The following is a 24,259-nucleotide window of genomic DNA, read 5'->3' as shown; positions in this document are numbered from 1 at the left end:
AAAAACCCCACTTCTAGCTTTGAATGGTCATGAGATGAAAAATGTAAAAGCGTGACTGGTGTGAGGCTGAATATTGGCTCCAACAGTGTAATTTATGGGGGAAATAGGGCAACATCTTTCTGACAAGGGATCTCTAATAGCACTGGGCTTGGGAGATGAGTGTACGGGGTGGAGTTCGAAGGCAGACTGCAGGTTAGATGGTCCAGGGCACGTGATTAATTGTGATTATCACAAGTGCAATTTAGCACCGCAGAATAAGTTAAAGATGTGATCCACTTGATGAAGCTGCTAGATGTGTACAAGTCCATCATGCAATTTCCATTTCTGTAGCTTCATCATTTACTTACTAGTCCCGCTCACTAAATCAGAGGCTCATTGAAATGATCAGACCAACGCTTTTTCAGTGCTTATCCCTATCCCAAATTACCCTGCCCCCAGGTTCGGGCTGGGGGAAGATGGAGTCCTGAGCCAATAAACCCTTTGTATGGCAAAGAGAGCATACATTATCTGGCAGTCCTGAAGAAAAGAGAGCTTTGCACCCCCAAAAAGGGGAGATTCCCATTTTTCTGATGCTTTTAGTCATGCGAGGGCCAAGCTATCAGCATATAAATTCTTCTATTTCTTTTGTGCATAGAAAGGCTAACCCAGGTGATTTCATGACTGCTTTATATTTACTTATCTTGCTATATTCCTCTCCTGTTCCTAGTGGAAGGATGCAAGAAATAACTCCTACCAGCATGAATGGGACCTCATAGAAGTGTCCTTTACGTAGCAGGGTGGGTGAAACCTTTGTGAGGTCTCAATATGGGATGCTCTGTATAACCTATTTGCGCGTAATTCAGCTATTCCGTGGCATTACGGGTAAAACCCATTGCACCTCAACCTTCTTGTTCAGATATCTGCGGCATCTGGTTGCACTCTGCAGGGGTGAATACCAACTACAGCGAAGGAGGGAGTCCAGGAGATGGAAAAAAAAATACTGAGAACTTAAAATGATGGCAATTTATCTGAGCTGCAAACAGACAGTTCTCTGGTTTCATCCCTTAGCAGCAGCAGGAGGGAAACTTCTTTGCAGTTTAGACAAGGAGGTGGGGGCCAACCTGGCTGAGAACTCCAGCATTTGCTGCCGCTCGGCACCGCTATCCAGTTACCCTGGGATTGGGTGTCCCAGCCACAATCCACCAGACGGGCTCGGTGCTGGCAGCTGAAATTCTAGAGGCAAGCATGGCATTTCCATTCTCACAACAGAGAAAAGGGGATTACGTTTGGCCTCCGCGGGCTCAGTTTCCCCACGCACGCACGCACTTTCGTCCTCCCCCTCCTGACAGGGCAGACGCTGCTGAAGTTTTCCCCAACCTTCATGTGGGAAATGGCCACGTTTCTCGCTTGTTTTTCAGCCCATGGCGCACAAGGTCTTGTGCCCATCCCTGAAACATTTCCCATATGATTTCCTCGGTATAGAGGCCATTGGGCCTCTGTTCCAGACCTGAGACTGCTGAGGAGTGAGAGCTCAACTGGGAAATTTTATCTTCAGCTACTTCATCCCATTACGATGTTTTCTTGTGACACTTCATCCAAGAACACCAACGTGGTCATGCGAAGGATGGTTCTATGTAATTAAACCACTACGTAGCATGATCTCTCATGCCATACTCCGTCCTAGACCTTAATGACAGACCTCAGGGCAACCCGAGCGGTGATTTGTGGTGGTTTTGTGCCTTTGTAGGAGAGAGACCTTGCTCTGAGTGTCGCCTCTTGGAGAAAGCAGACTTCACAGGCTGCCCAGCTGCAGCCAGATGTGTCACCTCGCATCTGACAGGATGCGCTGGGGGGTGCAGCAGTCACGGGTGATCAGGAACACGCAGCAGCGAGGTCCCCGTCGCTCCCTGGAGGTCGCGTGGGTCGGCAGCAGCTGTCCCAGATTCAGCTGGGTGACTCAGTGGCCTCTGCGTTGGCATTAGTTCCTGTGCCTAAACTTAGCGAAGAGACAGAGACCCGAAGCAGAGCGTGAGTAAGCAGAGTTAGCAGTCATAGAGTATAATTGCTGGCCCCGGAGCTTCTGTCTCATAATTTCTTCCAAGAGTGGGTTGTAAACCAAGTGTGTGCGTGGATGGGTGGGTTTTCATAAATACATCGTAAATATTTCCAACTCATTTTCATCCCGCAGAGGAATCGTCTCCCATTTAGCTAGAACAAGGCCGAGCACCAAGACATCCTTCACGAGGTCCATGCTTCACACTGCAGTGAGGACAGACTTTGCATCCATTTGTGTTCAAGTTCATCCCTGTGCTGGCTCAGTATTGCCCCTCACCATGGCTGCGATAAGGCTTGACAAATAGCTCGGTATAACGGTAAACTCAGTATTAAGTCCATTTGTGTCCTGCTCAGCAGCCGCCAGTCCTTTAGGAAAGGTGTTTGCTGCAGGGTGGGCTGAGGTGGGAGGAAGTTAATTAATTACAAGTCAACATAAAGAGAAAAGTGAGGGCCACATTTCACTGTGCCTCTGCCATTTGTGATGACAGGAGATTCCCTGCGTGCTTTTCAAACAGTAAAAAGTAGGGTCATGTTGTATTCTGGGCTGCTTTCATCTCTAACACATCTCTTCTGCCTTTCAAAATGTCTTAATGGGTTTTTTTTAGGAGGATTTTGTCCACTGCTTTGCCTCCTAAAATTTCTGCTGCCCTTTTAAATCCGGGCCTGTATCTTAAATGTATCTGACTGTTCACTGTAGCATGTTGGGGTTATTCAAAAGCAAAAGATCATTAGTTTGTTGCAGATGGCCCCTGTCTAGCTGGAGAACATATTAGGGTATAGTTCAGAGTCAAGCACTTTCTATACTTTCATAACATGTTCTTTCTGAGACCTTTGAATCTTGTAACAAACCCACAGGCTCACCCAGAGATTAAGACAATTCCAGAAGGATGAAGAGCCAAGAGAAACTTGTTCACCATCTCATATTTATTGCTTTAATTTTCTCAGGGCTTTTGGTGGCTTTTTTTGTTCCGTGAGCAGGTTCATTCCCAGTGTTACTGCAGCATGTGGAGGTTGGAGTCGGATTTTAAGATTTCTGGCTTATCACTGTTTCTTGATAGCGTTCCTGGAGGGACACTTGAGGCATAGGTCAGGCTTTAAACTCAAGGTCAGGCCCTAGACTCAAGGACCCTTGTAGTCCAGAGCACAGTTGTGTTTTTGCTGACATTGTCCCAGGGCTCCAGTCTCTTCCTCCATAACAGGTGGATCGGGGATCATGTGAATCCTGGGGAGACCACACCTGGAATATTGTGTCCAGTTGTGACCCCTCAGTTCCAGAAGGACAGGGAACTGCTGGAGAGAGTCCAGCGCGGCCACCAAGATGCTGAAGGGAGTGGAGCATCTCCCGTGTGAGGAAAGGCTGAGGGAGCTGGGGCTCTGGAGCTGGAGAAGAGGAGACTGAGGGGGGACTCATTCATGGGGATCAATATGGAAAGGAGGAGTGTCAGGAGGATGGAGCCAGGCTCTTCTTGGTGACAACCAGTGATAGGACAAGGGGTAATGGGTTCAAACTGGAACACAAGAGGTTCCACTTAAATAGGAGAAGCAACTTGTTGGGGATGAGGGTGGCAGAGCCTGGCCCAGGCTGCCCAGGGAGGTTGTGGAGTCTCCTTCTCTGCAGACATTCAAACCCGCCTGGACCCCTTCCTGTGGAACCTCAGCTGGGTGTTCCTGCTCCATGGGGGATTGCACTGGATGAGCTTTCCAGGGCCCTTCAACCCCTGACACTCTGGGATTCTGGGATTCTGTGAATCCCCATCAGGAGCACACAGATCCCGGCAGAAGCGTCAGAAGAGCCGAGTCCTTTTTTGGGGGTGGAAAACCTGGCAAGTGGGAAGGACGCGATGTTAACTGGCGAGCGGGGAGCAGGCATGGCGGGGCTGGCTGCAGCGCTCTTCCCTTCGCTGACATGGATCCCTTCTGTCTGCTTCCTTTTTTCTTTTTTTTCCCTTTTTTTTTTTGTCGGAGACACTGTGCCTATAATAAGCATTCAAAATGAGTCTTGCTGGGCCAGGAGAAGGGGAGGGGAAGAAAGAGGGGGAGGAGAGGGTGAGATTTGGGGGGGGAGGGAGAAAGGGAGGAGGGGGTTTAAATAGCAAAGAATTAGAAAAAAAAATCTGATGCAAATCACTAGTAGAGAGAAAATTATGTGCAATTACCCAAGCGATACTGGGCAGCCGTGCCCACCCCAACCAACAAGATCTCATTAACAAGCAGAAAATAAGATTGAAATGGTGTGTAAAAGAGCTGAAAAATGAATTTGAATGCTGCATTTGTCCACAATTACCCCCTCGTTCACACATATTTTATTGCAATTTTTTTATTATTCTTAATCTTTCCATCCCTCAAAGCAGATTGGGAACATCCTGGCATTACAGTTGCTGAGGGAGGAAGCATTAAGGATTCCCCGTTTCCCTGAAAGGAGACCCTTCTCTCGCTCGAATTTTAAAGGGTTGGTTTTGGACGGATAAGGATTCATTTCTCCGGCTTATCTTAGTGTAGGAACATGTTCTTCTCCTATTCTTTAACCTCAGACGCTCTTGGGTGCCACCTCACACAAGGGTTTTTCTTTACCCTTGCCTCCTGGCTTCCTCTTCCTCTCTTTTCCCTCTCTCCTTCCCCTTTCTCCCACCTTCCTTTTCCACTCCTGTTCTATTTCCGTGTGGTCTCTGCCCTGTTCCCCCCACCGCCGCCTCCTCCACGTTCCCCTTGCAGCACCATCTCTCCAGGACCGCAATTCCCCAAAACGAAGCATCTGCCCTTCACAAAGTCCTTGCTGTCCCAGTTATCCCTCGCACCCCATTTCTGTCTCGGCGAGTGCTCTTCAGCCTCCCCACGATCTTTGTTGCAGATTGCACATGGGGTTTTTGGAGAAGGAGGTGAACAAGTGCTAAAATCCCTGTCCTTTTTTTGTGGGAGTGTGGAAAGGAGACATGGGAGCTCCAGGTTTCTCTCTGGGAGAAACTAACTCTGCTGGAACTGCCTTGGCATTTTCTCTTGCTTGGTGTCGAATGCAGCTCCATCTCTCTAAACTTTTAACCTACGTGTCCCAGGAAAGCTGGTCGTTTTTCCACTAAAGTTTCTTTTTTTTTAAATTTATTTAACCAAACAAAGCCATCTGCTCTTGTCAATTAGACGCCTCTGCTCCCAGCAATGGGAAAACGGGAGAATGGAACATTTTTCTCGTGTGAAAATGGATACGTATTTATTTGCCTTGTTCCTAATGACTGTTTCTGCAAGCGAAGGAGTAGGGTGGGAAGGGGGAAAGTCATATCTGAGGGGCCAAAATGCTTTCTGTCAATCTGGAGGTTTCTTGGGTTTCCTCGATTCATTTGGATGTTCAGATCCCATTGAAAACTGATTAGAAACAGGCAGCACCTTATTACCTTAACCTTAACTCTGGGTGGCACTGATCGTGTTTATTCCTATGTGTTTTCCACTCAGACATTGTTCTCTGTGGGTATTTTTGTGATATTAAAATATTGGAAACACTGAAGGATTTCAGAGCAAACAGTCGTTTCCTGAGCCTTGAATTCAACAGGAGCTTTGTCGTTACCTTCGGTGGATCCAGGACCAGCCCCTGTGGCACTGAACTATTTGTCAACACAAGTATCAGAAGCAGACAAATTGGGGAATAAGGAGTAAATAGGAGAAGAAATACAGGGAAAACAACCTGAGGAGAATGACGAGACCAATGACAGCAGGAGGAAATGCAGGGAGGTATGAAAGTGTCTGATAAGCCCCCAGACGTCAGAGCGGGGAGCACATATTTAAGAAACGCAGGGCTAAGACACTTAAATCTGTACCCAAAAATCTTTAAATATCCTCTCCCACCCAGACCCCACTGCCTGTTTATGGGATGGTGGCAGCAAAGCCAATTCCGGGTGGGTGGAAGAGGTGATGCGGGGGCTGTAATTCCTGCTGAAACCCCTCTGGGTCCTGCCTGTTTTCCACACCAGGGAGGGTAAGAGGGGCTTGGCTGGGAGACACAGACTCGGAGAATTCAAATGTAGGATTTGCCCTGCTTTATGATTAATAAGGGAACTTGAGACAAGGCAGGCAGCGCAGATAGAGAAAAATGAGAGATTAGCAATTAATACAGCATCCAGCCTGGCGACGGGCATTTCGGAGCGACCTCTGGCACTCGGAGGCGAGCGTGGCTGGAAGAGCTGCAATAACCCAGGGACTGGGGAGCTGGTGCTGAGCCACGAGAGGAACCAAGGGACCGTGGCGGGGAAAGCAGCCTTGGAATGAGGGACATAAGACAGAGGGGAAGCTTTAAAAGGGAGGAATGCAGTAAAAGGAATAATCAGGATTCAGAGGCAGGGGCATGCGTGCGTGCTCTTGCACGCCTGCGTGCACAAGGGCATCGATGTCCTGCGTGCACATTCTGTGCGTACACGCCGCTGTGTGTGCTCGTGCGTCGTGTGTGCCTGTTAAAATCTAGCAACGGTGTAACAGCTGTGCTCCAGCTGTGCCCTGGCTCTGAAAAGCCATCTACGATAGGAAAAATCTACGGCAGTGTACTTTGCAGTGGATCAGGCGCTGACCTCAACCTGCCCCTCTCTTTTCTTTTCCGCAAAGAGGGGTTGTGGAAAGTGTAACGACACCAGTGGGCGCGCAGAAGAGCAGAGATGCACTGGGAGAGGAGGAGGGACGGTTTATCACAGGTACGGGCAGGTCAGCGCTCTCCTTGCGAACCTCAACCCTGCCCCAGCTCAGGAAACGCTCTGCTGAAGACAGGCGCAGGATTGTGCGTTGCTCACATGGTTCCGTGTTAGGGCGATATGCCGTGACCTCCAGCTTTCCCAGAGCTGACGGATGCATTTCGAAATGGGTTGTTACTCAGTGCGGTTTATTTTCAGTTCACTTCACCATCGACGTGTGCTAACAATGCAGGAAACTTGCGTTTGCTCCCATCCCAAAGCCAGCCAGCTCCTGGGATCGCTGATGGCTGTGTTGCAGCATCTTAGAGCAAAGGTTGCAAGCAGAACGTTGGCAGCTGAGAGGACAGGGAGGACTTTAGGGGTTGTGTCCGTCTCTGGAGCATCCTGGAGGGCTGCTCAGAAAAGCTACAGGGCCCTGTGAAGCATCACGAGGGGTTTATGGGGGAGATGTGCCCTAAAGGGATGCTGTGCTGGTCTTTTGTGTGAGATGAAGGGCATTTCGGTATTGTGGCAGCTTGCAGTGCGTTTGTCTCGATGCACTGTGTGCGAAGGGAGGAGGAGCAGTAGACGGCTGTGCAATACGTGATTTAGCAGCTTGGGGTGACAGAGCTTCTGTGGTGTGCAGGGGGCATGGGAGGTGCAAAGGAGAGGAGATACAGCTGTGTGTGGAACAGATAAATATTGGGGGGTGTGGGGTGCGTGCCACCCCGGGGTTTGCACCTCGCACAGCAATGGACACAGGGGAAAATGGCTTGGGTGCAGCAGGGCCTCCCGCTGCACGACGCTGCTGCTTGCCTCCCTCAGACAGGCGTGCACGAGATCAATTTGCAGCGGGGACTGAAGATGAGAAATCCCGGCGGGGTCTGGGGTGCGTGAGCAGTAAATTGATCAAAGGTGCGGAGGGTCTTAGCTCGCCGCAGTAAGCTGGAGTCAGCCCTTAAGCCTCTATCCAGTTTGGAGATGAGGGGGATCTTATTTCAGGGAATAAGTACCTGAAAGGGGATCGTGAGTCACATCGGGGAAAGGGCGGGGAGCCGCTTGCCAAGCAGATATAGGAAAATCACAGCGACTGATCTGAGAGATGGAAGGGGAAGAGGCAATGCTGACACCCAGGGGGTTGTTTTGGGGTAGGAATTCACCCACAACGCCAGTGCAGAGCTGATGGGGAACGGGGAAGAGAGAAAGCAAAAGCTGCTGTTGTCTGTCTCTCCCCTGAGATCGGAAGCGGCAGAGCGAGCTCCTCACAGCCTCCTCTCTCTGTGTCTCTCCCAGCTTTTCTTCTCCCTCTCCCTTCCCTTCTTCCTCCCTCTCCTCTCTCCTTCCATTTGATGTGGAGGGGAGCTGTCTGCCACTCGCGCGTCTCTACCGAGAAGGGATCAGAAGTTTCAGCAAGCGCTCGGCGCCTCTCCTTTGATCCATGTCCTGAGGCCTGCTTGACAGCGAAAAAAAGCATGGAGACAAAACGACTCAGTCAAAGTGATTCCTGACAACTGTCTCCATGAGATAAGGAAGCTCTCTGTGTCTTGGTTTTTTTTTTTTAATACCGCCTCTCCGTTTCCATAAGAAGTGGAGTCACTTTAAACCAGAAGAGCCAGCCAACAGCCAAGCTGCACAGAGAACAGCCGAGCAGAGAGCGCCTGGCTGAGCCTTATCATGTTTCCTGTCTCCTTTTCCATTCCTTTCCCCCTCTTTTTTTTCTTTTTTAATGTATAAAAACCCCCTCTTTTTCCCATTTTTCTTCTCTACATGCTGCGTTATCCTGCTGCCTTACCCCAATGCCGCCTCTAATTATGCAGTTGCAGAGAAAGCCCAGCGCGTTTGCAGGTGGCTGGGACATTATTCAGCTCAATCCCAAGCACAGGGAGATGCCTGCCTTCCCCACGAGGGGCTGGGGGGCACAGAGAAAGCCCCGTACGTTATCTGACAATAACCAACCCTTTTAGGGATCAGCAGCAGGCCTCATTAATAGCAAGGCATTATGCACCGCTGGCCACTTAAGTGGTCCTTAGAGCTGTTCCCCTGCTGCTGAGCCCCAGATTTTATTATTATTGTTTTATTTTTCTTGCCTAGCTCATGTCATGCAGGGAGGCGCGTTCCCCTTCTCCCTTCTCGCCTCCGGGTTCCTTGCAGGAATGAGTTTGCGAGGGCTCAGTGACGCTAATCCTGACTGGAGGACACAGGACTTGGCGCGTGTGGTGGCACATGGAGGAGCGGGCTACACGCTGTGGAAGGTGCTTGCAAACGGGGTCCCCAAACACAGAGACTCCCTGTGGGACACAGATGACACAAAAGGGACAGGGAGGTGGCTTCATAGATTCAGATGCTGAGGACAACCTGGCTCAGACACACGAGACAGAAGCCTTTAATCCCGGTGAGGAGCTGGAGGAAAGCAGATGTGGGATGGCTCACCATGCACCGTGCTTCCCCATCCTGAAGCTGGAAGGCACCTGGGATCCACCTGAGGTGACAAACCCTGGCTTAGGAGTGGGTCTAGAGAGCGATAGGTGGCTTAGTGATCCCTGGCAGGACCAGGGACCAGCCCAGTGCTCCGGCTGGCTCTGGTGATGGGGACAGGGATCAGAGTTCGTCCCCGCGATGCCGAGACTCTTTGCCAGGGAGTTTCTCTTCCCCTCCGCTCTTGCCGTAATTAGGCTATTGTTGTAGCGTCTGCTCCCAAGTCCAACTCCATTAGCATGCAGGATGAGGGGAGCGAGGGGGGACACATGGAGGGAGAGATTCCCTTCCCCCCAGAACTGCGCTGTGCTGTGCTGATAAACAGTAAATATCGGGGAACAGGATTTCCACATTATCTGAGTGCGGCAGAAAATCAAAATTTCAGTCTAAATCCAAGGAGACGAGGCTCATAAGCTCCTCCAGCTGATACAGACGCCGAGCGCAGCCGGCAAGGCTCAGGAGGCACAAAATAACATTCTTTTTCATTCAAAAAAAAAAAAAAGGAAGAAAAGAAAGAAGAAAAGAATGAATGAGAGGAGAAAAACAAGCAATATTTGGGGGCTGACTGCAAGAAGGGGAGAAGAAGAGGTGATGCAAAGCAGGGAATTGTCTGATATTGCAGCCCCTTTTTTCTGATGAGGAAATAAATCCCTGGGTGTATTGGGGAGGGGGTTGGAAACTGCCCATCCAATGAACTTTCCGATCAGCGGCTCTGGCTCAGCAGAGTGTTGCTTGGGGATCGACCTGTAGGACACTAACAGCTGCCGGAGGATGATGGCAAACCTTTAATTAGCGATTAAAGTGTGCAGCTGAGCACAAATCCAGCCCCGAATTAGGAGCCACATGGGGTCTCCCCGACCCTAAAAGCCACCACCGGATTCAGTGGCTCTGTCGGGAGCGTTGGGTCCACCAGCTCTAACGGAGCTCAGGGCCAGGTGTGCTGCTAATTGCACCTCTGTGCCCTGCTCCAGCCTGGCAGACGGGGCAGGAGGGACCCTGGCTGGGCACCGGCTCCTGCTGCGGGACTTGTGCGCTGCAGTAGGAGGAGATGCTGAGACTGCCTGGAAAACGCATCCCGATGGGGCCAGGGGCTCCCGAAAAATGAGCAGCAGTGGGGAGAGCAGGTCAGCCATGCTGCTCGCTGGTGTTCCAGTGAAAAAGGGACGTGGTTCTGTCTACTTCTAAAGGGATTTGCTCCCTCGGAGTTTGTGGCGTGGGTTTCACGATGCTTTCTTCTCTCCCAGGGGAGCAAGGTGATTTCAGCGCTAGATAGGGCTGGTGTTCCTGGGCTGCTTGCTGTGTCCTAGGCAGTCTTGCATCCTTGCCTGGATCCGTGCTCTGTTTGCTGAGACTCCAGCAAAGCATTGCTTGCTTTAGAATCTGTAGCTCCAGGGTTTTAGCCTGAGGAAATGCACGTTTCTGTACAACACCAGAGGCTTGGAGCTCTCCCTGGAGCTTTTAGTCATTGCTGCTTGGGGCAATGGAGAGGAAAAAGCAGGGACCAGTTGCAGAAAATGTTTTCTTGGGTTCTGTAGCAGCCACTTGTGTCCTCCTGCTCTCATCACTAGGCCACAAGCTCAGTATAAATCAGAAAGCAAATGAATTCTTCACTCCGAGCTTCTTCCTTAGCTCTCGGTCTCTGCCCAGCTCCTATGAACGTCTATTCCCCATTTCTATGTCCATCTATGAAGTGGCATCTTTCCTGCAAAGAATTTTAGGGTCTATGTTCCAGTCCATACTGTATAGATCCAGGGAACATCAGTGGAACTGAACCCCCAGTATTTAGATTTCTACCAGGCAAGACTTAAGGCTTTCAATAACTTCAGTGCTTGAGTAACTTCTGCCAAGGAAAGGAGGAGTTTTTGTTTCAGACGAGGAGGAAGCAGGTGTAACAGATGCCTGTTGGAAACATCAGAGGCTTTTGGACTGGCACACTGACTTGCACTTGTTAAAGTATGGGAACTTGTAGGATGCTGGCATAATGTCCCAACCCCTTTGCACTGTTGGTTCAGATCTTGTTCTGTACTGTTCTCTCTTCTCTTCAGTATTAAGGCAGGCGGAAAGAGGTTGTCCTGAAGTATTTGTCCTTTCCCCTCTCCTGGGTGTTTGCACAGACACCCCAGAAGTCCAAAAATCTGAAAGTCAGAACTAGGGTAGCACCTTTCTGATCACATCATCTGGGTCTGAGGTCAGTGCTACCAGAGTGGCTGAGCCATTTTACATCAGCTAGAATCTGTTCATGCATTTTAAAGACCAAGTGCACCACATCTTTTTAAAAATTAAGATCTTAATCCCATACCTTAAGATTGGTGTTTCAAAATCCCTTGGCATGCACGCAGGGCTTTCTTCTGCTGTTTCACACAGTTAGCATTGCCTTAGGTTTCACTGTTTGAACAGTTGTCAGTGCAGAGTTTTGGCCTCCATTAACTACAAGAAAGGCTGATTTAACACTCAAACGTGCCGGACTGCTGATCAGCACGCCCTGATGTCACCCAACACAAACCCCATCCAGGGGATATATAGAAAGTCTTGAGGATATTTGTCTCTAACTCTCCAGTCTCTTTTACCTACAGGGCTGAGCCTCGGACAGCTCTTGCTCTTGACCCGTTGGCCAACCCATTGTGTGCTCTGGTCTTTCCCATTGCTTCCATGTCATCACACCAGCTACGTTCTCCCAGCTGTACCAAAAGATTGCCAGTCCCCCTACCGGCCTCTTCCTCCTTCCCCCGCCGCTCGTAACCCAGCTCCTGTGTCTCTCCTCGCCTGCTCCCTTTGCTTTATTTCACCCGGGGTCTCAAAGCCACGATCCCTGCAAGAGGGTTTCTCAAACCGCTCAAGAGCCGCAGGCTTGTCTGGAGGGCGAGAGGTCAAGCACTAGCAAGTGTTTCTGTTTAGTTCCAGATACCAGCCTGACAGGTGGGTGCCTCTTGATTAATTCCCAGCTCCCCTAAATGTTCCTGTCGTCATGTGCTGTGGTCCTGTTCAAGCCCAGGCAAATTGGTGGGGGGGAAGAGGAGAATATTGGAATGTGTCAGGTTCTCTCCGTTCAGGCTCTCGCGATGGGACTGTGGCCTGGGACAGTTGGAGAACTTCACCTCCTGCGCTCGTTGTGCTGACAGTGCTTCCAAGTAATGAGCCGTGCTTAGAAAGTACAGCCAGAAACCTTCAAAGACCCCAGTTCTCCCAGCTCGACTGCTGTGGTGCGGTTCTGAACTAGCTGTGTCTTCTTGCTAATCTTCGGTGATGCAGATAGCCAGCTGAGGTGCATACGGTCCAGGAAAACAAGGATTTGGGATCAAGGGAGCATCCTCATCACCTGAGCTGGCTGGAACCTTGGGGGTGGGCTCTGAAGAGGCTGATGAGTTCGGTGTGGGGCAAAGTCTGGCAGCTGCCAAGTGCGTCAGTCAGCTCCTGTTGGTTCCTCACCGGTAACAGCTACGGTAGCGCGATTTTGGTAATCTTGAAGGCAGCAATAATCACACTGTGCTGATTCTCCCTTTCAGACCGTCAGTGAAAGGTAACAAAGAGAGAGTATCACTCACAGTCATTCCTCTTAACTGACACGCTTCCATTAGGTGCTCAGTCATCTTAGGTGCTCTAGATGATGAGTACAGAGAGCCGGGATCTTCAGAAGATGAGTCAGACCTCAGAAAAGCTGAATCATTCTTCACTGATGCCACAGCCTATGGAGGTATTTATTTTGTCTTATTGGAACAAGTCTTTTGCAAAAGTCCAAGTCCAAGGAGTTCTCTTCCCTCTTTCTCTGTCTCATTCCACCTTTCACATAACTGGGTTTATAGCTGTCCAGAGATGCCAGAATTCTCACCAGAACATCTCTGCACACATCCCTGCTGGAGAAATTCCCAAGGTTTCCATAGCCGAGGGAATTCCAGGGAGTAGATAAATCTCATTTACCCAGTTAATGCTCTGCAAGGTCCTTCCAAAGGTTTGGGTGGAAGAGCTCGGGAGAGGGAAGGTGGTTTAATGTTTGTGGCAGCGAAGGATTGGAAATAATGGGGTTCTGTGTCCTTTACTACTAACTTGGTTGCCCAACCCTGACAAGCTACTCACTCTTGTCTGCAGTGGTTTCCCCATCTGTGTAACGGGAGAGTTGGTGTGGATCTGCCACACGGGAATGTGGAGGGGTTAAATCACAACGGGCTACAAACCACAATGAAGAGCAGGGAAGGACAAATCCAGCATCCTATAGGTGTTACCCCTCCTGAGCAGCACAGCATCCAGCAGTGCTGAGATCCTAGGGAAGAAGCCAATGCCTAAGCACTATTTTCTTTTTTTTTTTATTAAAAAAAACCCCAACTTATTAAAATTTTGCCCGGCTGCATCTCTTACTTATTCAAATGCTGCCAATTTCCGTGGCTCTCCTATCAGCTCCCAGCATCTCCCAGCCTCGGTGCTTGGGTTATATGGGAAGAGAGGGAGAGAGAGGAAAAAAAACTGCAAGCGAAAGAAAAGCTGCTATCTGACAGAATCTCTCCTGGGGATCTCAGTTATTAAAAAAAAGCAAAAAAAGGACTCATTTTTCTCTTAGCTGGTGTTTGTTGAATGTGCAGGAGCCATAGGCAAATTTTTGCTAATTTTGTGCATGCTTTTATCATACTGGTGATTCACTGGCAGCTTTATCCTCCGATAAGTGGATTAGTTGTTGAGCTAAACAAAAAGGTGTTTGACAACCAGGAAGCTCTAAAGAACATATTTGTTTTCCGAAGAATGGAGCTGTGTTTGTTGCTCGGTGCAGTGTGGGGTGTTGTTGTGAATCTCATTAGCCCAAAGGAAAGGCCTCAAAGCTTTTCTCCCTTACGCAAGGCTGCGGTTCCGTAGGAACATCTCCCTCCTATCAGTGGCAGGTTATTTTTTTCATTTGCTTTACTCCAGTAGTTTGGCCCCCGACTAATTGCTAATTAGGGAGTGGCTAATGAGCTGTCGGCATGAAAATACGGCATCTTTTGGCGGTGGGGCCGGGCACACGCCAGCTTCATTCGGGACTAAGCATCACAGGTCTGCTAGTTGGTTAGTAGAGCCCTACGGCTCACAGTTAGACCTGCACTTTGTAGGGCTGGAGCTAAACTGAAGGCACAGAGAGATCAATTGACCGAGTGGAAGCGAATAGGGCTAAAATAATGAGCTTAACTTTATCTAAGACTTTCATCATAATATCTGAGCATCTCATCATCCCGGGATGTGTTTCTCCTCACGGTAGTGTGGGGAGGGTTCGTATCCCCAAGGCCAAGAATGGAGGCGCAGAGTTTTTATCCTGCTTAAATGTAAGGTAGGAACCTGAGGCTTTGTCAAGGCCCTTTGCTCACTCAGAAGGCTTTTTTTGTAAAAGTGCTTCCATATTTTATAATTCTATATTTCTGTGCAGTTGTAGCTTTATTTTCAGGCCTTTGGAGTCCTCCCTCCCTGCTCAGACGCCCACGGCCCTTTGGCTTTAGTGCCTGGGAGACATTGGGAATTTCTTTTCCCTGGGGGCTGCCAAGAGCTTGGTGACAGTCACAGCTCTGCCTGGCCCAGCAGGGCCTCTCCGATAGCGACCATGAGCAGATTCCTCATGAGGATCAAGAACAGGGCGCTCTCCTGGCCTCTCACTATTTCCAGCTCAGGGGATTTCCATAAAAAAAAGGTAGTTTGCCTGATAATCCTCAGTGGACCTTCCTTCCAGGTACTTTTCCCATCTCCTCTTCAATCCACACAGCTTCACATCTTGTGGTGAGGAGTCCCACACGTTGATGCTCCACCAAGTGAAGCTTCTTTTGCTTTGAATTTTCCCCTTGCTGCCTCCATTCGAGGGCTCGTTCTGGAAGTGACAGTGAATAGTCAATTAATATTCACCCTCTCCATGTCATTTGTGATTTCTTAGGCTGCCATCACAGCCCAGGGAACCAGGAAAGGTGCTGATTGATTCCACCCAGCAATGCTGATGGCGCAGTGGCTTTTTTCCCCCTGTCCTTGCTTGGGCCATGGCAGTTTTGCTGTGACACCCTTGGAAGGAACGAGGCGGGTTTGCAGAAGTGCATTTTGTGCTTGGGCAAAGCTTGGAGACACCGGCTCAGTCTTATAAATCTCTGTGGATGCTTCTGATAGCAGTGGGAGACGCGTCTCCTGTGGAAACGAAGCATCTTTTTGCATCCTGCTGCCAAACTGTACCTTCTCCAGTGTCCTTTTGAAATACAGGCAACCTCGGCGATAAGAAGAACATAATCCCAGTGTTTGAAGCAGATAGCTCCGTCCCTCCTGACATCTTTAGGAGCCCAGAGAGATGGAAGGATAGGCAGCCATGCCGTTCCCGTCCCCTTGGCTTTACTCACGCCATGGCCAGACATGAAGCCAGTAAAGCTCGTTTTCCCCTGGCAAGGGCTAGAAGCGACTGTCCCTTTCCCCTGACAGCGAGAGCAGCCCCTGGCCGGGAGGGTGATATGAAGAGGGAGCGAACGCGGTGCCATGAGAAAGGGGGGAGGGCCGTGCACAGATTTTGCAGTCGCCAGCAATTGCGCTCTTAGCTCTGGCATAGATGAAACAGGGGGGAGGGAGGGAAGAAAAGGGGGAAAGCAGCAGTCGAAGAGCGAAAGGTCCCCAGCTGGCTGTTAGTGGCATCTGCACTCAGAGTACAGACTCCAGCTGAGAGCTATTTCACTATTTATTTACATGTAATTATTGCTATGAGGTGCAGATATTAACACTGTCAAGAGCAATTTGCCCTGACATTTTTCACTTGCTCTGTTCCCTGACGTTTTGGGTTTGGTGGGATTTTTTTTTCCCCTCTCTCTCTCTCTTCATCTCGCTGCTTCAGTTTTGGCAGCGCGGAGCTCAGGCTTTTTAATCCAGCGCCCTTCGCAACTCATTAAACTTTGAAATTTAATTTTGCCCAGCGAAGAGCTGGGGCGCAGGGAGCGTCTCCCGCCCCCTTCTCCCCACTCCTGCGCACCCGCCGCCCATCTACAGCAGTTCAAGCATTTCCACTCTAAACAAACCAAATTTACCGGTTGCCGCGTTTTCAATTGGAATGCAATCTCCAGCATTAACCTTTGCTTTCGACGCTGCATTTGAAACACACAGAAAGGTGCCCAACCGTTTATTAGGGAGAGAGTTGGAAAGTGCACGTAGAGAAAGCAAACGCAGAGTAAATATTGTTTTGAACCAGTGCCCAGACCAGCATAGAAATCACAACCTGTTTCTAAAGGTGGGTTAGGACCAGTGACTATTTCCTACTCCTTTAGTCCCTGTTTTTTCCCCCCTTCACTCTGCTTCTGCCTCAACCATCTGATTTCAATAGCTGGTGACACTTTAAATTAAGACTTCTGCCCTATGCTCAAGCCCTGATTTAATGAGACAGTTGTTGTATGTCATGTAATAAATACCAATTGTGCATTAGAACTTATTTGCCAAGCAGGAGCGGTGACGTGACAGGCACAGCTCACCGCAGCTTGCTCTCTTTCACAGCCAATATGGTGCTTGTAATCATTTAGCATTTCTTTAATACCCACTAGAGCATCTTCCTCCCCATCAGAGCCCAGTGATGCACACTCATGGTTTATAAACCAGAAGGACAAAAGGTGCGTGGGATTAACAGTTTTACCTGCAGCACCTTGGGCCCTTTTTTTCCTTCTTAGAGTTGCAACTAAGTTGGCTTCTTCTCTTTTGACTTTGCAGGGGAATAGATTCAAAGAGACACAACTCGCAACTGGGTATTTCATTTTCAATATCTTTTTGTTAAGAATTTCAGCGTTTTACTGCATTTCCATCTTTGTATTTGCCCTCACGTTCCTCACCCATTTCCTTTCCATTTTCATTGTTACTATTTAAAAGGCTTTTTCATCTAAAAGAAAACATTGGTTTTTTTCATTACGTTTAGTGTTATTTGTACATCTGTCAACCCTTTGTAAGCCATTTGTAGAGGGACCTGTAGTATGTCGCAAAAACTTAGTAGTATTTTCATTACTGCGTGTTTAAATGTGATCAGAGCCCAGCATGGAAACTCAACATTTTCTATTCTTAGCTCTTTCCCCTCATGCCTCTCCATCCACCACCTTTTTTTGTGTGTGGCAGTGAAAACAGAGCTGGTAAAACTCTCCCCACCTTTGGAAAACTTCTGTCTTCCACGGAAAGGCTTGTGTACATACACTAAATATCAACGTATGGCACTAATGTTTTGAAGTTCCCCTCGTTTCTGCGCTGAGCTCATTAGAAGGTTGGAATGAGGACACCAGCCTTGGCTTTGGGGGGTTCACATTCCTTCTCCCCCATAAACGTCTGCGCCGGCTCAACTTGGAGCCTTTATTGGGCTCGTTTTTCCCCTTGTAAGGTGAGAGTGCTGGTGATAAAATACATTAAAGTAGGTCGCAGAAATCTTTGGAAAATAAGAAGAATGTTGCAGAAATAAGACACTTTTCTGCTTTTTACGTAGGTGGGACTGTGGATAACACGTGCTCTGTGCTGCTGCTTTCTGGGGGTGTCTGAAGGGCCGGGATGCTCAGCTCACCCATACAGAAAGCTCTGGATTCCTGGGTCTTTTTTGCGTGGACAGGAGGTTTTTTCTCTCCATGTAATGACCAACGGAGAGTTAATCAGATGGGGACTTTATTATCGGTGACCCAAATGCACCCACAAAGCTCAGGCACCAGCTGGTACATACATTAACTCCAGTTTTGCTTAATCTCGTGGTTTTTAAGACAGTCTCACAGTGGGGAGGAGCCAGGACACGCAGATTTTCTGAGCATCTCTTAGGTGTGAACGGTGTGAACCCTGGGCAAGGCTTAGGGCAAGTAAAACCCAGGTTTGATTTGGGGCTTTGGTCTTTGTGCTTTGCCTCGATTCTGCCCCTTCCCCGGGGTCCCCAACTTTGTGCCGAGGTCCCGAGGGTGCAAACCAAACGGGGAAAACTGACACCCAGGGGTGCGTGGGGTGCAGCGGGAGGACGGGTGAGAACCATTGACGTTGTCAACGCTGCCAGGACTTAACGTATTGTGAGATATGGCAGCTTGTTTGCACGGGTGTTAACCAGCCTCTCCTGTCCCCTTCTTGTCACTGCCCAGTCCCTGCCACCGCCAATCTGTGTCCTAATCTCCATCAATTAACAAGAAACACTTTCGCCCCCTCGCTCTCCCCCCCACACCCATACAGACACCCACCCCGAAGCCTCGGATAAAGAGGAAAGAGCCCCCCCAGCCTCGACCCTCTCCCCCTTTACTTTCCACTAACTCAGCGCAACCAATTAGGCATCTGACACCCGTACTGGCTGACAAATTGTTTCTGTCATCTGCTTTCTGTCTTTCATTAAACGAGAGGCAGAGGGGGGAATGGAGAAGGGGAGGGGGGCTGGGAGATGTGATCTCCCATGCTTAGCGAGGCCAGATACATTAATTACAAAACGGCCATTTGCAGCATGAAAATGCATTAATTAAATTTATGCAATCATTATCTTTAAATAGTCATATCTTTAAAATAATCAGCCCTTCCTGAGTCTTCCCTCTCCTCCGCTAAGTATCTCTAATCCCTTTTCCACCAGTTATCTCTGGATCAGCAGTGACTTGTACGCTTTGAAACTTCGACATGCAGGAGATGCCTTAAAAACTCTGCTCGAGTAACACAAGTGGGTGAGACCTTCACTGCTCCCCTTGGCCCCAGCGAGGAGGACAGGTGAAGCACAACCATACACAGCAAATTAGAGGATTTGCCAGTTTTTGGAGGCTTTTCATCAAGATATTTTCATTAAAGAGAGTTTGCGGCTCAGCCAGGAGTTGTGGGGTTAATGTATAAAGTTCTTTGGTTACGTTTGAGAGCAAGCTGTGTTGGTTTACATACCCACCTGGTAAATGTATTGCTGGTTTTGTTTGGGAGAGGTTTAATTTTAATGAGGTAACGATTCTGATTCTGTTCTATGACCCTTTGCTATGGTGCAGATGTAGCTTTGCCAGCAGACAGTTACCTTTCATCAGGTTATCTTTTGATTTTCAGAAATCACTTAGTTCAAGGCAGTCAATGATGTTGGTGAGAAAGGCAAGCTTTTAAAAATAGGCATTTTGCTACTCTGATGCTTGAGATCACTTCTTAGTGGCTTCATAGTGTAATTCTAAAAAATACTTTATTTTAGAGTACCATCAGATGTAGCCAAACCAAACTGTGACACACAGATAAGAAATAAGCGCAGTTAATGATGTGTTAGTCCAGGAGCTTCAACTTTTACATTTGTTGTTCAAAGACTTCACCTGTTTGCGATGGCTACTCCAATAATCACTGTAACACCACAGGACAAGTCCTGTCCAAAGAGCTTTGAAAGAGCTGGAGGACTCCAAGAGGGATACTTATCTAAACTCAAATCCTTTAAGGCTTTCTTATTGCTTCTGGTTAAAGATTTTGTTCTGTTCTTTGTGCGTCTGCATTGCTTTTAATAAATTCTAAATGTTCTTTTTCCCTATAGTGCCTTGTGAACCAATGTCCAATTAGAGGGGAGCTCCCGCAGTGGCATTTGGACCCAAACTTCACGTTGTGTTCAGCTAGAGTTATAAATTTGGGATTAAAACCAGGTAGAATTTGAGGGAGGGATTTGATGGTGACTGAATTGTACCAGATCTTTCACATCTGAGGGGCAGAAATTCAGCAATGGGAGCAGCAGCTTGCCCTGCACAGAAAAGTCCCCTCAACAGTCCAAGTGTCCCCAGCCTCCTCTTGAAGTGCTTTACAACACGATAAGCTGTTTGAATCCAGCACAGCATGAACTTGGTGTAAAGGTGATTACAAATAATGAACACAAAAGGCTCGTTCTTCCCTGGACCGTCTCTGAGAACGGACATTTCTGGAGAGAAAGGAAAAGCCTTACTATGGAGTAAAATGGGGAAAGCAGTTGTTGAGCTAGAACATCCTAGCTGTAAGGGTAATCCTCTCTTAGAGCCAGTGTTTTCAGCAAGGATCCCCACCTTTCTCGTTCCTTCTCATTCCTTCTCATTCCTTCCTTCTCCTTCCTTCTCCTTCTCTCCTCCTTTCTGCTTCTCTTTCCTTCTCTCTCCTTCTCTCTCCCCTCTCCTTCTCACTCCTTCTTTCTCCTTCTCTCTCCTTCTTTCTCCTTCTCTCTCCTTCTCTTCTCTCTCCTCCTCTCTCCTCCTCTCTCCTCCTCTCTCCTCCTCTCTCCTCCTCTTTCCTCCTCTTTCCTTCTCTTTCCTTCTCTTTCCTTCTCTTTCCTTCTCTTTCCTTCTCTTTCCTTCTCTTTCCTTCTCTTTCCTTCTCTTTCCTTCTCTTTCCTTCTCTTTCCTTCTCTTTCCTTCTCTCTCCTTCTCTCTCCTTCTCTCTCCTTCTCTCTCCTTCTCTCTCCTTCTCTCTCCTTCTCTCTCCTTCTCTCTCCTTCTCTCTCCTTCTCTCTCCTTCTCTCTCCTTCTCTCTCCTCCTTTCTCCTTCTCCTCTTCCCTGTCTTTGGAAATACCCCAGTGCTCCCTAGCAGCCGGGAGAAGTCCAAGGGAAGAGCACGTGGCGCTATGTAGGGCTGCAAAAGGCATTTCCTTGGATTTAGGAGCTGTGATTTTCCTACGGGTGAGGGGAAAAAAAGAGGTCCTGCCTTTAAAAATTCATCCCTGTGGTACCCTCAGAAAATCCCAAATAATCTTGAGGCGCTTGCAGACAGGACCAGGGTCTGTTCATTCATTAGGCTGAGCTGAAAAGAGAAACCCTCACCTTAAAAAATGCACCAGGCTCCCCCACCCAGGAAATCAGGGGAACCGAGAGCGCAAACGAACAAGCAACAGAGGAGCTGGCAATAGGAGACGCTTCTGATTTTCCCTTTCTTCCATTCTTTTGCCAGCTCGAGTTATTAAGCGTTGGGTGTGTGCCTGGCTAGCCCTGCACTTGCTGAACTTATCAGGGTTATTTCATCTCCCCATGACCTCTCCGTATTTACCATGGGAACCCTGGAGGCATTGGCTTTGCTTAACTGGTGTATCTTACACTGCAGTTAAGCTGGACCTTAACTGATTACAGCCCTCGATTGATCAGAGCGAGAGGGAGGGGAAGAGAAAGAGGAGTCCTAGAGCAGATACGGGTCTATCAGTGCACCGAGCAGCTTCGCCCGGGGCTGGGATATGGCACTCGGGGGATTCTTTGTAGTGCGGCTCTTTTCACATTTATAGAGGCTCCCCTCCACTCTCCAAAAAGGGAGAGACAGGGAGAGAAAAGCAAGCGGGGGGGTGGGCCATGGAGTGGACTCAAAGGATCTCAGGAAATCTTGTTTCGAAGCAGTAAGTCAGCACCCGCACTCCATTACCAGTGTCCGCGGGGGTTCTGATAGTGAGCGAGCACAGAGCAGCTTAGCCGAGAGATGGGAAAGAAAAAAAAGTAATAAAATGAAGGAGAGAAATGGAAAGGGAGGAGGGGACGAGGAGACCTTTCTGTGAATTTTGGTTTGTCTTTGTTAGGCTCTGCCGGCGTAGGGGATGCTGAAGAGAGGAACGACAGGAGTTCATCAAACGCTTTTAATTTGCTGGGACTTAGTTGTGCTGCGTGATCTCCCCACCCTGCCATTATTCACATCAGACAGATACACAGCAATAGATTTAGGGCTGATTTAGTAGGAAACCTTTGTTTATTTCTCGGTATTTTGAATCTTATACCAAGCCCTTTTTGTTCCTCACCTGCCATCAGCATGTCTGAGCTTACCCAAGAATGATGAATAGGTGCAGAATAAAAACCACAAGTGATCTCCAGCCTATTTCCAAAGCCAGACCTAACCTGAGTGCTTCTGCCTGTTTGGAAATGTCGAGGAATTCCAGTTTGCCGTGGTTGTGCCTTTCTGCTTTCTCCTCCCAGATGATTTTGTGAGTTCCAAAACGCCACAAGCAAGATCCATCTTCCTGCAATCAGTACCCTGCGTAAAGCTGCCCAGGGATGCTCTGTATCTCAACAAAGGGATTTTTCCCTGGAAACTTTCCCACGTATTCACTTGGCCTTTACAGGGAAACGTGCTCACAGGGAAAACAGCATCAGGGTAGAGTTTGCTTGCGATGGCTTCTGTTAATGCAGTTTAGTGCCTGGAAATACAGAGTACAGGGTGGCTCGGTTTGCCAACCAGCACGTTTGGGAAGTGCTGGCCTTCTTTCAGTTATTCTGTATAAAATGTCTTAGCAATTCCAATTTAATCAGGAAAAACACTTCCCGCTGAGGTAACACAAGGTGAATAGTGATGTTGATGGTTAGTAAAGCACAAAGTGCCCATTTTCAGAGGGGAGATACTGAGCAGCCCAGGAGAATCAGGCTCCTCTGACACTTTGAACATGGCCAGGCACTATTTAGCCTTTTGGCTCCAGTCTCTCCCATTTCTGGAAGGGGTGAGTCCGTGTCTTTTGCTTGTTAGTGCAATTAGTGCCCGTAGAACCTCCCTTTATCTTAAACAGCCCCTAGTATCATGGCATGTCTTTTTGTTTCCTCTCTGATTACCCAGACTACTGAAAGCTTTGCCATCTGCTTTTATCTAGGTGATAGTAGAGTTTGATGCCCTAAAACCAGGGACAGTGACTCGTGTTTCAACATGAAGAAGTTTTTAATGTAATTCCCGTTCACAGTGATGCCTCCCTGCACTCCCCTCCAAACTACGGGTGTATAATCCTGCGGTGCTTCCCATTTCCTTACGGTATTTCCATTGCGAGAAGAGCCCGCTCCTCTTTCCCATACCATCAAGACTTAAGCAATTTCTCTTATCCTTACAGTTAAGACCTTCCCCTTCTTTTGTATAGCTTAGAAACTTTTCTTTAGACCTTCTCCATAATTTGTACATCTCTACAGAAGCAGGGTGCCCAAAACAAGATGCAGTGCTCCAGGTGGAACCTCACCATAGCCTTGAACAATCAGGTAATAACTTCCCATCGCCTTTTTTGTTTTGTTTCTCCTAATCCTCCCCTTGCGCAGCCTGCACTGGTCTGCTTTGCTGCAGCTCTCCATCGCACCCCCAGCTCCATCCCACCCCCGGCATCTCCCCGAGCCCTCTCCATCATGAGTGTGTGGCAGTTTTTCCATCCGTCGAGTGAACAGGGTCATTTTAGGACACAAACCGTTCATCTCCATTTCACCCGCTGTGTCCTAGACTGCTCCCCTACGGTACTGAAACATCCTTCAGATGTTTTAAGTCACCGAAAGGCATTGATGATATTTCTGGGTTTATTGTTTGCTGCCAAACGCTACCACTGGTCAAGCACAGGCTCACAGTAACCGTTTTTGACCACTTTGAAGGGATCTGGTGACGTCTGTCCCATATGCTCCAGAAAGGATTCGAGCACATCGTGTTCTATTCCCGGCTCTGCTTCTGACACACTTTGCGTGGCCTTGGGAAGGGCATTTCACTGGCCTCTGAGTGTTTTCCTATGGAGTGGGGAAGGTTGCAAAGATGAGACTTTGCTGCTGCTGTCAGCCCCGGGTCCTTCTGTAGCAGGGAGGGTGTGTGAGGTTGTGTTAGCTCATATTCATAGCACTCTCTAGCACTAGAGACGTGTGGATCGATGGATTATAAATACCTGGCTAGACAAAGCAGCAGAGCATCAGGTTTCTAAAACTTCTTAAAACCCACAACAAAATAGAGAGTTAAGTCACCTGCTCATTTACCCCAGTATTAATCAGGACTGTGCTTGAAGTCAGTAAAGTTATGATCAAGACAGGCTGATGTGAAGTTTGCTCCAAAATTTACTCTGAACCAACTGCATTTACCCCAATCAGATATTTTCTAGGTGCAAGAAGTGTGAAGCACTGTCTGGATCCTTGGCCTGATTGCAAAATCAAATGTAATGGGCATACTTACTGGATTGGTGTGGCATATTGGGATACAACTCAGCTGGGTCTGGTGATTTAGAAAATATTCAGAATTAATTGCTTGGTTTTGTGAGTGCAGTGTTAGCGATTGCTACATAAGTCATTTTAGTCCTACCTAGGGGCATATTTGCATATATTTATCCTCCTTTCAAGTGAAGATCTTTGGGGAAACTGTATTTATCTCCTCACAACTCTTTATTCAGCTTTCAGTAGTCCTACAGTCACCTCTTCATTTTGTTTCCATTTAATGTATGTATAGAATAATCGACTCTTCCTCTTCCCACCAAGTGAAAATGAATCCACAGAGATCA

General features: G+C 48.4%; 1 protein-coding gene across 13 annotated transcripts in view; it reads left to right on the top strand.

Annotated features, from left to right (window-relative positions):
- PAX7 (paired box 7) overlaps positions 1-24,259 on the top strand; it is a 96,637-nt gene that overhangs the window by 62,947 nt on the left and 9,431 nt on the right. For 7 of the 13 annotated variants that reach the window (XM_071798301.1, XM_071798303.1, XM_071798298.1 and 4 more), the window contains exon 9: positions 22,932-22,997. The exons of the other annotated variants lie outside the window; for them this stretch is intronic. In XM_071798301.1, the coding sequence (XP_071654402.1) occupies positions 22,932-22,997 (66 nt within the window). The remainder of the gene's footprint in view (positions 1-22,931; positions 22,998-24,259) is intronic. 13 annotated transcript variants of the gene reach the window in all.

The sequence above is a fragment of the Patagioenas fasciata genome, chromosome 23, assembly GCF_037038585.1.
Source record: "Patagioenas fasciata isolate bPatFas1 chromosome 23, bPatFas1.hap1, whole genome shotgun sequence".
NCBI lineage: Eukaryota > Metazoa > Chordata > Aves > Columbiformes > Columbidae > Patagioenas > Patagioenas fasciata.
This window is presented reverse-complemented; position numbering and strand designations above follow the sequence as displayed.